At 42.9% G+C, this 14,208-nt stretch overlaps 1 protein-coding gene across 2 annotated transcripts in view; it reads left to right on the top strand.

The window, feature by feature from the left end:
• Ube2h (ubiquitin conjugating enzyme E2 H) overlaps positions 1–14,208 on the top strand; it is a 91,367-nt gene that overhangs the window by 40,408 nt on the left and 36,751 nt on the right. For both annotated transcript variants that reach the window (XM_021190672.2, XM_021190671.2), the window contains exons 2-3: positions 2,464–2,540; positions 3,715–3,789. In XM_021190672.2, the coding sequence (XP_021046331.1) occupies positions 2,464–2,540; positions 3,715–3,789 (152 nt within the window). The remainder of the gene's footprint in view (positions 1–2,463; positions 2,541–3,714; positions 3,790–14,208) is intronic.

Here is a 14,208-nt window from a genome sequence, read left to right as displayed (position 1 = left end):
TCCTGGAACTCACTTTGTAGACCAGGCTGGCCTCAAACTCAGAAATCCGCCTGCCTCTGCCTCCCAAGTGCTGGGATTAAAGGCATGCGCCACCACGCCTGGCTACGTCCAGACATCTTAACACCAAGGTATTTACCGCAATACCATCTGAAAGGACAGAAGGATGGACACCACGTGGATATGCTATGATATTCAGCCACTCTCTGTGTGTACCTAGGCTACAAGATGAAGAGGACCAAACCCACCCCAAAGAGAGAAGAATGGCCCTCAAGCCTCTTGCTGGCCAGGTTTCCTGTTCAGACAGATGTTACAGAACTGCAGGGAGAGGAAGGTCTGTATGCCACATGTGGATTTTGATAGGACTGGTTTGTTGGTGGTACATTCCTTTACTCCCACATCATTCACCTCCACCCCCACCCCAGCTCTGTGGTAGTGGTGGATAAACAAAGACAGGTATTCCCCTGGGTCCTCTGTTCCACTAGGCTGGGCTGGCAGAATTACCCAGGGCTTCCCGGCCTTAGACGACTGGGCTGGAGCTGGGAGCTGGTTACGAAACAATGAAGACGGAAGAAGCCTAGGAATGGCTGGGGTAACAGCAAAGTCCACGTTTCCAGCCCTTGCCTACATTGTATCTAAAGAACTCATATACCTACAAGGCTTACTGTAACAGTCAATGTCTTAAACGGGGGTTATAGCGCCTGAGGAGGCTGTGTGTGTGTGTGGGGGGGGGGGTTATAGCGCCTGAGGCTGTGTGTGTGTGGGGGGGGGGGGGTTATAGCGCCTGAGGAGGCCAGGAGGCCTCGGATCAAATCCCCTGGACCGGGAGTTCCAGGCCTTTGTGAGCAACCTGGCATGGTGCTGGGGATTGATTTGGGCCGTTGGCAAGAACAGTGTGTCCCTAATCACTAAGCCACCTCTCTAGTCTCCCTGTTTTCTTTTGTGACTTAACTGTTTGCACCTTGTCTTTGTTAAGGTATCTTCCTCCTCACTCTTCTAATAACATCTTTTATTTTTTCAAGTTAACTTTGAGGGAGAATGCTGGAAACTGAACACAGGTTCTTATGCGTGCTGAACACATGTTCGTTCACTGGACTATCTATACCCTCACTTGTAACTCTTTTTTTTTTTAAAAAAGATTTATTTATTTATTATATGTAAGTACACTGTAGCTGTCTTCAGACACTCCAGAAGAGGGCGTCAGATCTCGTTACGGATGGTTGTGAGCCACCATATGGTTGCTGGGATTCGAACTCTTGACCTTCGGAAGAGCAGTCGGGTGCTCTTACCCACTGAGCCATCTCACCAGCCCCCCACTCTTTTGTTGTGTTGTTTAGTTGCATGATTCTGCACTGACTCTGAAAACTCATGGTTTAGCGCAAACTTCCCTTGAACTCAGATCCTCAGCCTCCCACAACCCCATCCCTACCCTTACTGTATGCTTCCCACTTACAGAATGGGGGAGGGGGTGGGTGAGTGGGACCACATGTCCACACATGTGCATGTGCATTCTTACGTGTGAATATGGAGGCCAGAGTTGTGTGTGTGTGTGCGCACATGTGTATTTAAATGTGTTTGTGGGTGTGTTGCCTTAGGATCTGTCTACTTTGTTTTTTGGGATGTGGCTTTTTTCTTACACGATCTTACTACGCAGCCCTGACTGTAGAACACACTAGCTTTGAAACACCTGCCTCTGCCTCCTGCATGCTGGCATTGAAGGCATATGCCATCATGCCTAGCCTACCTTGTTTTTTTTTTTTTTTTTTTTTTTTTTGAGGCAGGGATTCTCACTAGGACCTAAAGTTTACTTGTTAGGCTGGCTGGCCATGGAACACTTGGGATCCGCCTTCCTGCCTTTGCTTCTATGCTGTTTGTTGGGATTACAGCTTCACAGCATCATGTCTAGGTTTTGATGTAGGTTCTGGGGATCCAACACAGATCCGCATGCTTGTACAGAAAGCGCATTACAGAGTGAGCCGTCTCCCCAGCCCTGAGTCTTAGGACTGTGAAAGACGTCTCAAGCGATCTCAAAGCTACGCAGGTGTTTAGGGAGAACCAGAAGTGTTGCCAATTAGACTCTAACCATGGAGTTCTGATCCATACCTAAACCTGAAGACCCAACTAAAGGGCAAAAGACTGAGTGAAAACCAATGCCATATCTTTGCTCCATTTCCCTCTTTAAACTCAACACAGGTCCCATGAAGTGATGTTTCCCAGTGTATAGAGGGAGAACAAGCACCCAGAGAGTGAGTTCATATGCTAATCTCTCTGAATCCAAAGCTTATCCACACTCTTTTCATAAGGGGCATACATTGTTTTCTTAAACTACTGTAGTTCTGTATATTTTATGCTTTACCAGAATTATATCAAGTTTGGTAACCCTGGCAAACTGGCGTGTCTTGGATACTAGCTGTAGTTCTTTCATGTGCTTTAACCCTGTGTAATTTCCTTTACCTTCTACCTCAGCATTGAAAGCAAACATGAGGTCACAATCCTAGGAGGACTCAATGAATTCGTTGTCAAGTTTTATGGACCACAAGGAAGTAAGTACTTACGCGTGTGGGTATGTGTGCTTCTTACTATCTTTACTAGACTGTAGAGCTATCAATGGGCGCAGCATGGCTTTGGAAAGTAAGTTTTAACTAACTACTAGAACCATTGAGTGAAGAGACCTTTGTCATTCATGCACTTACCTTTTCACAAGTTCTGGGTTCTATTATGGATGGTTGCATAGGTGTTTCTTGGGAAGTGTATTTCCTTGTTATGTTTTTGTTTGGGGGATTGGCTAAGGAAGCAGAAAAGGGAACATGACTATCTCTTTTCAAACAAATGAATAAATAGTTCTCAGTAGAATGGAGTAAGAAAGTGACAATTGGCTCAGCTCCGGATATTTTAAAGGGAAATAGATGGTGCTTTTTTCTGGTACTGGTGACTGACCTCAGGCTTTGTGCATGCTGGGTAAGTGCTCTGCCGCTGCTCCTCCATTGCCTTACCTTCCCTTGTCCTCCTCCCATCCCCCAACCCCTACCCCCTCTCTTTTTAAGGTTTAAAAAAAAAATTAAATGTATGAGTATTTTGCATATGTGTATAGATGTATACCATGTGTGTGCCTGGCGTTCTTTAGAGGTAAGAAGAGGGGTCAGATCCTCTGGGGTTGGAGTTATAGTTGTTGCAAGCTACAATGTGGGTACTGAATGTTTAATCTGGTTCCTCTGCAAGAGCAACAAGTGTTAACCACTGAGTCACCACTTCAGTCCCCTTAGGCAGGTGCAGGGTCTCAGTAGGTGTTCAAGCTGGCTTGAAATTACCCTAGTTCAGGGGTCCTTGAACTTTGGGTCCTCGTGCCTCAGTCTCCTAAAGAGATTCTAATCAGAAAAAGATAATTGTCATAGAACAGCTCTGTTCCTGTTAGATGCAGTGTAAAGAAAAGCACATGAGTCTGAGACGGAGTACCTACTCTGCTGTTCGTAGTTGGTCTGGGGTGGTTTTTCCCTTTGTAGCCCAGGCTAGCCTAGAATCCACAGCAGTCCTCCTTCCTTATCTTCTTCCTAAGTGCTAGGACCACAGTGAAAGTCCCCTTGTTCAACTACTTCCTGACTCTTTTGGAATTGATTTGAGGCCCTTTTCAGGAGAGAGAGAGGGATTTAATGTTCTTGGGCTTATTTACTGATTTGGAGATATAGTTCTAATGGATAACACGTTTTATTTCTGTTACAGCACCATATGAAGGCGGGGTGTGGAAAGTGAGAGTGGACCTTCCTGATAAATACCCTTTCAAGTCTCCATCTATAGGTATGTGATGACAGTTCTGAAATCTAAGAGGAAAATAAAAGTCATATATTTTATGAGATGATTGTCCAGAAATTTTTCCTTTCTTTGGCTTAAAAAAAAAAAAAAGAGTTATATGGATGCTTTGTCTGTGTGTATAAGTCTACACACTGCACAGGGGCATGGGAATTCATGGGTCTACAGTTGTGAGCTGTCTTTACCATCTACAGAACTGATTCCTAGTCTCCTGCAGTTTAGACTAACTTCTACTCTAGCAAAACGGACTGAAACATCCTGAAGTTTGCTTTAATTCCAGCCTTCCACATTTCAGTCTAGTGCAAATAGAGTGATATAGTGTGTTAGGGTGATCCCAGAACTAGTCCTATCAAAAGCTGCAGCCTGTACCAGTATCAAACCACTTTACTTCCTGTAGAGGTTTTTTTTTTTTTTTTTTTTTTTAAGGTTTTCTGAGATAGGGTTTCTCTGTGTAGCCCTGGCTATCCTGGAGCTCACTCTGTAGACCAGGCTGGCCTCAAACTCAGAATCAGCCTGCCTCTGCCTCCCAAGTGCTGGGATTAAAGGTATGCGCCACCACTGCCCGGCTTCCTGTAGAGTTTTATGTCCTAAAAATACTAAAGAGCATCTGTAATTCTTTAACATGGGGAATTCTTAGGCTATTCTTTCCTTCAGGTCCTGAGGTAGGTTTTCTAAACCTGCAGTCCCCAGGAGAAATTACTTCATTGCCGTAAGATCCTTCAAGCTGTAGAGCCAGAGATGGTGGCAGGATAGCTGTGAGGGGTTGAGTCTGACACAGTTCATAAGTACACTGGGCCTTAGACCGATGTGGCTGGGGATCAGAGCCTTTCCACAGCTTCCTTCCACGGTGCCAGAAAGAAGAGCTCTCTCTTCACAGGGCTCATCTGTGCTTTTCTACGCCTGGTTTATTCCTGTGTCTCTTAACTTCAGTGTTTCTACTGAAACACTTCAAATATAAACATTCACGTATGTATCATACATACCTATTTAAAGTCAGAAAATTGGCATTCCAAGTGTAGTTTGTCACCTTACATTGCTGTTTAACAGCAGACAGTAGGGCTTGTGGAAGCCAAGAGTCAACTGTGGGGATGCAGCCTGTGCTATGGAAATAGAGCTCCTCCTCAGGCTTTAACCCACTGTCCCAGGCAAAGAGTGCAGTTCACTGAAGCTTTCTGAACTGTATCCTAAAAGACCATTTTCCATTGCATTGCGGGGATCAGACTTGGAGTCTGGCTCATCCAGGAAGTCTCCCCCACCACTGAGCTGCTGCATGCATCCTTCCCTAAAACCTAAACATAAAATACTGCTTGTCTCTAACAGTGACACACACTCCCAAGGTCATTTAACATAAGTTCTGTTTTGACTTTCTGTACACTCTTCAGAACTTGATGCTCTGCATAGGAGCATCATCTCCCCTTAGGGAAGTTGATGTTGTTGATGTATACTAGCTGTCCTTTCCTTCAGAGGAGGATTGCATCAGCGTTTTAATCAGTTTGTGACATGAGCCGTTTTCAGTTCATCAGCAGTGCAATACTATTAGGATGTACTTTAAGCATTTTGAGAGGCAGTAGCTCATTTTAAAAGGGCAAGGTTTATTTTTTTGAGTTGTGTAAACATGGAATTAAACAGAAGGGAAAGAAAATTTGATAATCTTGACTCAATGTTCTTTTTCCCATAGTGTCAGGCTTGTATACTGTTGTTGAGTTTAATTTGAGCTTACAGATACTAAGATGTGGAATTGGGAGATTTTAGCTTGGTGGCAGAGTGCTTGCCTAGAATCTATGAGGCCCTGAGACCAGCCTCTAGCACTTTAAATTGATAAACATAAGTTTAGATTAAATATTTCTATTCTTTATCTGTGTCCCCCTCCCTCCCCACTTCTCGACCCAGGTAGTCCTGTTTGCCCTTGCCTCAGTCTCCTGATCTTGGGTGTATGCTCTCACCCCCAGCTTGGATTTTAGAAATAATAGTATGCAATTGGTGTGTGGTGAGTTATTGTTTGGGTATGTGTACATGTGGCATGTGTATACGTGTTTGTGTGTGGAGGCCAGATGTCACACTCAGGTGGTGTTCTTAGAAACTATCTACTTGATCTTTGAGACAGAGTCTCATATTTGGGCTAGATTGCTTGGCCAGTGAGCTCCAGAGATCAGCCTGTGTCTGCCTTCCAGTTCTGGCATTAAAGACAACAGCACTGTGGACAACAATTCTGGTGTATTTTTCATAGATGTTAACTTGCTGTGCATCTTAGTAATCCTGCTGGTTGTTAACGACCATATATAGTTATATATAGTTAGGCATCCGTGAGTAACAAGTTATCGCTGGTTATCAGGAAGATAACCAGTTCTGGATTTGATTTTAATTTTCCATAAAATGATATTTATCCTTTCTGTTGTTGCCTTTCTGGAAAATAAGACACTGGCCAGGAGCTATGGTGCTCATCTGTTTATAGTTGCAGCTACTCAGTCAGAAGATTGCTTGAACCTACAAGTTTGGGGCCATTGCACAAACTATTGAGCCTATCTCTTTAAAAATTAGAAAGGAATTTGGACCTGATGGTTCATGCCTCTGTAGTACCAGTAATCAGGTAGTTGAGGCAGGAGGAGTGCTTGGAGCCAGGAGTTGTAAATCAGCCTGCAACATGGCAAGACATTACCTCAGTTGTGTGTGTGTGTGTGTGTGTGTGTGTGTGTGTATTTTTTTTTTAAAAGGCTTAGTGGTGCATACCTCTAGTATCAGCAGTTGAGCAGGTGAGGGCAGGAGGGGCAGGAGTCAAAGCTGGCCAGCCTGAATTACAGAGGACCCTAATAGGAAGGAGTAAGTGAATTATGTGTTTGTTAGCTGTTGATGGAATACTCAAACATGTATGGCCTTGACATTAGGAAGGTTAGTAAGCACAGAGGGACATAAAGTACCAGATATTTTTTAGGCAATGTGTGAGACAATGCCTCTGTGTAGCAGAGAATGTAAAGACCAGTTTTATTTTTAATTTTTTTTAAAAAAGTGTTATCTTTACAAAGCTTTGGAGATGTGAGGATACAAATGGAAACGTGAGAACTATTTGAATTCTCGGTGCTGTTTTAATCTGAGAGACTGTTCCATACATTCTCATGCCCACTTCTCCAGATTCCATGTGTTAGCTGTAACATATGCTTAGCTGTTAGGAGCCAGAAACACCTGCAGTAGCTGTACCACCCCTGAGCACGTGTGTAAAAGGGCAGCACTGTGCGCTCAAACCAAATGGTAGTTTATATATAAACTAGATAATATATGTATAAGGTATATAGGATGCTTTGTCCTGAGCAGAGTAGACAGCACTCCAGAAACAAGGCAGGGTCTCTGTTAGTCCAGTTTCAGCCTGTTCTGCATACCTAGTTTCAGGCCAGCCAGAGGCACATCCGTAAATCCTTATAACCAAACAAATGTTTTATGTGTAGCAAAAAGAGTAAAAATTTAAAATAGTTAACAGTGCGGTTGAGCTACAGTGTGTACTTAAAAGTTTGTAGGCAGTTTAGTAGTATATATATTCCTTGATAAAGATCTTATATCCTTAAAAAAATTTTTTTTATTTCAAAAATTTAAAAAACCGTGTTTGTGTGTGGGGGGGGGGAGAAGGAGAGAGATGGCTTAGCAGTTAAGAGCACTGGCTGCTTTTCCAGGAGACCCAGATTTAATTCCCAGCACCCACATAGCAGCTCACAACTATCTGTAACTGTAAGTGGAACTGTCAGGTTCTAATGAATGTGACACCCTCACAGACACATCCATGTAGGCCAAACACCAAAACATTTGTTAAAAAAAACAAACCAGACATGGTGGCAGCAGAAGCAGAGGAATCAGGAGTTTAAGGTACACATTGACTATATGGTGAACTATACTGAGCTGTAGCACAGATCTTTTCATTAGATTATGCTGTCAACTAAGTAGGACAGTTTAAATTGTCTCACTAGTCAAAATCCCTTTTAAATTTCCTAGTCTGATTAATTTTTAGTTGGAAGCTACACTGGTAATCTGTGTGCCATATTTTTAGGCTTGTGCCAGAGAGTGAGAGGAGAGTGCGTTTCCGTGTTTTATTCACTATGGTCAGACATTACCTCACTGGGGATTGAAGTCTTAAAGCACAGTGTGACTAACTGTATGCTCAGTTCTATCACATGTTCTAGACAGAAACAGTCTATAGTCACTCCCCCAGGACTAATGCCCATCACTGAGGTGAACACTGAAGTTTGAAGATAGGGAGAAGTATGTTGCTCATGAGATGTTACTTAACAAATACTTAACTTGCTGGGCGTGGTAGCGCAGGCCTTTAATCCCAGTACTTGGGAGGCAGAGGCAGGTGGATTTCTGAGTTCGAGGCCAGCCTGGTCTACAGAGTGAGTTCCAGGGCAGCCAGGGCTACACAGAGAAACCCTGTCTTGAAAAACCAAAAAAAAAAAAAACAAAAACAAAAAAACAAATACTTAACTTGTGCCACCACAGTATTTACACAAACATGTGAACTTCTGAGCTAAGGAAGCAAAATTCCATTTAAGACCAGTTATGTCCTTCTAGACTTTCATGACCTTAGATTTGAATTAAAGTCCTATATCAAATACCTGTGTTTTGCATTTCAGTAGAGAAGTGTAGTAAGAAAAATTTAAGGAACATTTTAAAGCTGTTATGAGAATGCAGTTGGAAATGTTTCCTTGTCACAGGTACTCTGAAAATGAACCTTCTCAGTGTGCATTAAAATATGTGTGGCAGCTCATTTCATGAAGTCCATCAGACCCCTGCTCTCCTGATTACGACTCAAGTGCTAGGAATACAGAAATGAGCACAATGTGCTCCTGGCAAGATTTAAAATAACTGATCACTTTATGCAAAGAACTGATGTTATGAAATAGTTACATTGGATCAGATATTTAAAAATTAATTAAGCCTCTCTAACCAAGTACGTCAGTCAGGGAAAAGTGTATAGGGGCACACATAGGCAGGGATGGTCAGAGAACATGGTGCAGGTAAGGCTCGTAGTACATAATTCATCTTAAATGTAATGGAAAGATCATTTAAAGGTTGGATTTGGGATGTCCAGGATGCCACTTCTGTTGAGAAGAAAGAGCTCTGGGTAAAAGCAGTTATTCCATCTGTGAGAAAGATCCTGTGTGGACAAGGATGCTGAAGGTTAGATACATGTAGTCCTAGCTCAGGAGGTGGAGGCAGGAGGATCAGCGGTCCAAGGCCATCATCCTCTGCTGCCTAGTGAGTTCAAGGCCAGTTTGGGTTATATGAAACTGTCTCACGAAACTAAGACAAAAATCCATCAAAAGGGAGGATTTGGGCTTCATTTATTTTGGTTTGGTTTTGAGACAGGGCCTTGAACTCAAAGAGAACACCTTCTACTTTCCAAATGACCTGAAGTATAGGATTGAAGGTATTAGGATTAAAGATACTCCACACTCCTAGCCATAAAACAGATCTCGTTATGTATCGCTAGCTGTCCGGAAACTTGATCTGTAGACCAGACTGGCCTTGATTAAGAAACCTGCCTACTTCTCTCTCCTGAGTGCTGGGATTAAAGGCAGGGCACCATCAAGTGCAGCCTGCTGGGTGTTTTGTTTTGTTTTGTTTTTTAAATGGGATATTCTGAAAGGGTTTTGACTTGTTCTCTTGAGGAATTTGTTTAGGAAAGAAAAACTTGGTATAGTAGGGTCAAGTAGGAGCCATGCCTTCAAGGAATGAAGTGGATAAAAGAAAGGAAAAGAGTATGCGTTGAAGATGTGAGAAATTTTATATAAAGCCAGGCAGTGGTGGCAGATGCTTTTAATCCCAGTACTTAAGAGGTAAGGCAGGTGGATCACTGAATTAGAGGCCAGCTTGGTCTATAAAGCAAGTTCCAGGACAGAAACAGTGTGTCTAAAAAGTAAAAAACAGAAAGTAAGAAGGTCTGCTGATTGTACACCCTCTCCTTAAAAACGGACTGTTGAATGGAGTCAGGAGAAAGAATGGAAGATTTGCAGGATGGGATAAAGCAGAAAGAAAAGCCACTGGAGAATAGTGAGCCACTGCAGAGAGAAGGGGAAGATTTTAGGTGGCCGAGGGTCCACACAGAGTTGATGAGCCCATTGTGGCAAGTTGCTATATTTCTTAAAAAATAAAACTCAGGGGCTGGAGAGATGGCTCAGTGGTTAAGAGCACTGACTGCTTTTCCAGAGGTCCTGAGTTCAATTCCCAGCAACCATGTGGTGACTCACAACTATCTGTAATGGGATCTGATGCCCTCTTCTGGTGTGTCTGAGGACAGCTATAGTATATTCACATTCATAAAATAAATCTTAAAAAATAAAACTCAATAAATAGACAAACTCTACAAAGGCTCTGTTTTGCTAACAACCCTCATGCCCAGCAAATACTCAGGGTCTATTGCTTTGAAGAACATTAGAAAGAACATATTTCTTCTTAGTGTCACCCTAATGTCCAAGTACAATTTACCCTCTAAGTCCAAGGGTTCTGTATCTACTAATTAAAGCTCACTTATGTACCAAAAACAGTCTAAAAGCTATTTTATCAATTTGGAATGTGTGTAGCATTCCCTGAATAGTACAACTAATCACAGCTTATGCATTTTATCACTTACAGTAGTCCAGAGATAATGGAAGATGTGTCAGTCATAGACTGTGTCCCTGAAGAATGTGAACCTGTGTGGGTGTCGGCCAGGAGTGACAGTGGTCCTGGAACAGCTCCATCAAGGGCATGCAGAGGGACACCTGACTTGCAGATAGATATTTTTCTGTGGGAAGGAAGGGCATGGGATTTGCAGAAGAAGGCTACAGAGTGATATTCATGTTAGCTCTTCCGTCTGAAGTTGAATAAAGGCTGGCAGGCAGGAAGAGGAGGAAGTTTAGAATTCTTGTCCTTGGTAAGGACAAGAGACTGGTAGGGAAGGAAATGTCTGGATTTGTGACTGCAGAAGCATAGCTGTTTGTAGACATGACAATTCTTGGTGTGTCCTGGGCATATAGAGTGGACTGAGATGGGGGAACAGTCATTGAGAAGGAACATAAAAGGCTGAGAGGTTAAGAATATGGTCTTTGTGATAATGAATAGGAGTGGGGCAGAGAGAGAACTGGGTACCAAGTTCCCACAGAGAAAAGCCATTTATTAATGAACTGCTGTCGGGGACCCATGTCATATGAACTCATCTCCCCATTACCTTTTCTCCCCTCCTCCAAGCCTTTGTGTTCTGCTGAATAGAGGACTTAGCCATTCCCTTCTGAAGCTGGCATAATAATGCCAACTTAAAATCTGGCCTGAAGAGTGCCTTTTTCACCTGTTTTAAAAAGATAGTTTTGTTTATGCATAATAGGTATTATAACATTTTCATAAATATATGTATACATAGATTTCTGTTGTATCACCTGTTACCCCTACCCCCACTCCTCCTAATTCCCTTTCTCCCTTCCCATTCCAAGCTAACTGTCCTTTCTTTTCGTGTGTGTGTGTGTGTGTGTGTGTGTGTGTGTGTGTGTGTGTGTGTGAGGGGGGGGGTAGGGGGAGGGAGGAGGAGGGAGAGGGAGGAGAGGGAGGCCCAGTGAATTTCATTAAGGTTGTTTACAGGAGAACTTGGACACCTTTCTAGTAGCTATACCTCTGAAGACTGCATCTTTATCCCTTGCCTCTTTTTTAAAGATTTATGTATTTATTTTATGTATGTGAATACACTGTCACTGTCTTTAGACAGATGAGAAGAGGTCATCAGATCACACTATAGATGGCTGTGAGCCACCATGTGATTGCTGGGAATTGAACTCAGGAATTCTGGAAGAGTAGTAGTCAGTGCTCTTAACCACTGAGCCATCTCTTCAGTGCGTCTCTATCCCATATTGACTATTAGCTTTGTGTAAATCTTCAGAGAGTGGTGCTCTGTGGACCCCTCTCTATTACAAGACAGTGCTGAGAGGCCAGTCTCGTAGTGAACTTAGGCAGTGAGTTCAGGAGTGCAATAGCCATGCCACGTGCCTCACACTCAACCCTTTGTTCTGCCTCTCACAGCCTTTCTGCCTGCCCCTTCTGCTTTGTTTCCTGAGCTTTGGAGGAGTGGTATAAATATGCCGTGTTATGAGTCACTCTGACCATTGCAAAAAGAACCTTCTTGTAATAAGTCTAATAGCAGCACTAATCTATGGGCACAAACATAGTTATTTAGAAGGCAATTTGACAGGCACATCCTGGCCACTTAGCAAAACAGTGGCAGTAGCTTCTTTTTTTTTTTTTTTTTTTTTTTTAAATATTTATTTATTGTATGTCTATGAGTACACTGTAGCTGTCTTCAGACACACCAGAAGAGGGCATCAGATCCCATTACAGATGGTTATGAGCCAACATGTGGTTGCTGGGAATTGAACTCAGGACCTTTGGAAGAACAGAGAGAACTCTTGACTGCTGAGCCGTCTCTCCAGCCCGGCAGTAGCTTCTTGACTACGACCTATGATTTTCTGGGCTGAAGGCTTTTGGATGGGTTCCCAGCACCTGCCATGAATTCCTCCTATGGAGCAGACATGGAATTGAGTCATAAAGGAGTTGGTTACCCCATAACAGACTTGCCACTCCTGCCGCAGTAGGCTCATCTTGCCTGGTGAGTCATTGTTGCAGAGTCCACACCTGAGTAACAGCTGCTGCTGACAGTTCTCCACTGTAGCCTGTATAGCAACATTGTACCTTTGGACCTGTGGGGGCGAGCCACAGCAGATAGGAAGCATCTAGCTAGTTCTAGCTAAGGTATGGTTACAGTTTTACCATCTAGTTCTGGTGGGCAAACAAGAAGAGTGGTCATTGCTGTATTGTTTTGAAAGCCCCCGGAGAGGAGAAGCCTCTATGACCCCTAGGAAAGTAGTCTACTCTTGGCACTGGCTTTTCCTTTAATAATATATGGCTTCCGGATGGTTCTTGCCTTGGAACTGGAGTTATAGTCAAGTGTATGTTGCCCAGTGTAAGTGTAAGGAATCAAATTTGGGTCTTGTGAAAGAACAGCAAAGGCTTTAACACTGAGTCATCTCCCAGTTTTTTTTTTTTTTTTTTTCTTTGAACTGAATTTAAAGGAAAAAAAAAATTACGCCAAGCTGGGTTTGGTGGCACACATCTTTAATCCCAGCACTTGTGAGGCAGAGGCAGGACAGAGAAACCCTGTTTCAAAAAAACAAACAAACAAAAAATACCCCACAAACAGTTATGTTTTAGTTTCCTTTGAAAAGCATGGTCACACCACTTAAGATTTGTATATATTTTGGGTGTTGTTAAAAACCCTGTTGTTGACAGGCACTTTAGAGATGATTCCATTTGATTGTCTCAAGATGTACCGCCATACTGGTTGCCAAATCTGCAATGTTTGCTTTCATCCTGGAGGGGTTTTTCTGATTGTTTTGTTATGACCATACCAAATTCTATTAGAATGCTGTGCAATAACTGTTGGAGTATTATAAATTCTATTTTCACTTGAGAATATATGAAAGATAATATCAATATCAAAATACCCCTTGCCAGCTCCTACAATAAGTTGTTGTGGGGCATAGAGTGATGGTTCAGTGGATATAAGTTTGTTCTTGCTGAAGACTAGAGTTTGGAACCTCATACCCATGTTGGACAGCTCACAACTGCTTGTATCTCTAACATCAGAGCATGCCAAAGCACCCTTTTATCCTACTTGGGCATCCATGAGCATATGCATACACATAAACAAAATAATAAAATCTTTTTAAGAGTGATAGTTCTGTGTGCTGGAGAGTTTCATTTCTAGGTTGTGAGCAATAGCATGAAGTTACTTAGCGGGATATGATAGGGCAAACAGAGAACCCCAGCCCTCAGAGGGCAGGGCAAGAGGGTTGTAAGTTTGAGGCTAGCATGGTCTTCATGCTGACACTTTATCTCAAAAAAGAAAGGAGAGATTAGGAGAGGGAGGTAATTTGCTTAAGTTCCTTGTACTGAAACTGTTCTTTTTCTTGTTTTGGGCCTTTACACTATCTCCTGGCTTCTGGAACCAAGTATACACCACCATTCCCAGTGGCCAAAGCTAGCATTACTGAGTGCTTATAGTACGCCAGTTACCCAGCTCATTTCTGAGTCTGAGGTGCTGTCCTGGTCTACAGAGCAAGCTCTAGGCTGTCCAGTACAGTATGAGACCTGTCTTCAAAAAAGGTGGGAAAAAGTTAGAAACCTGCAATTCTCTACTGTCTTCCTGATGCTCAGAAAATCTTTGCAGATCTCTCAGTGTGGCTAGATGAATGACCAAGACACTAAAGGATAAATTGTGGAGATGGGGAAGAGCTTAAAATTGAAATAAGAGCCAGGGGTGGTGGCACATGCCTTTAATCTCAGCACTTGGGAGGCAGAGGCAGGTGGATTTCTTGAGTTCGAGGCCAGCCTGGTCTACAGAGT

The sequence above is a fragment of the Mus pahari genome, chromosome 2 (assembly GCF_900095145.1).
Source record: "Mus pahari chromosome 2, PAHARI_EIJ_v1.1, whole genome shotgun sequence".
Lineage (NCBI taxonomy): Eukaryota > Metazoa > Chordata > Mammalia > Rodentia > Muridae > Mus > Mus pahari.
This window is presented reverse-complemented; position numbering and strand designations above follow the sequence as displayed.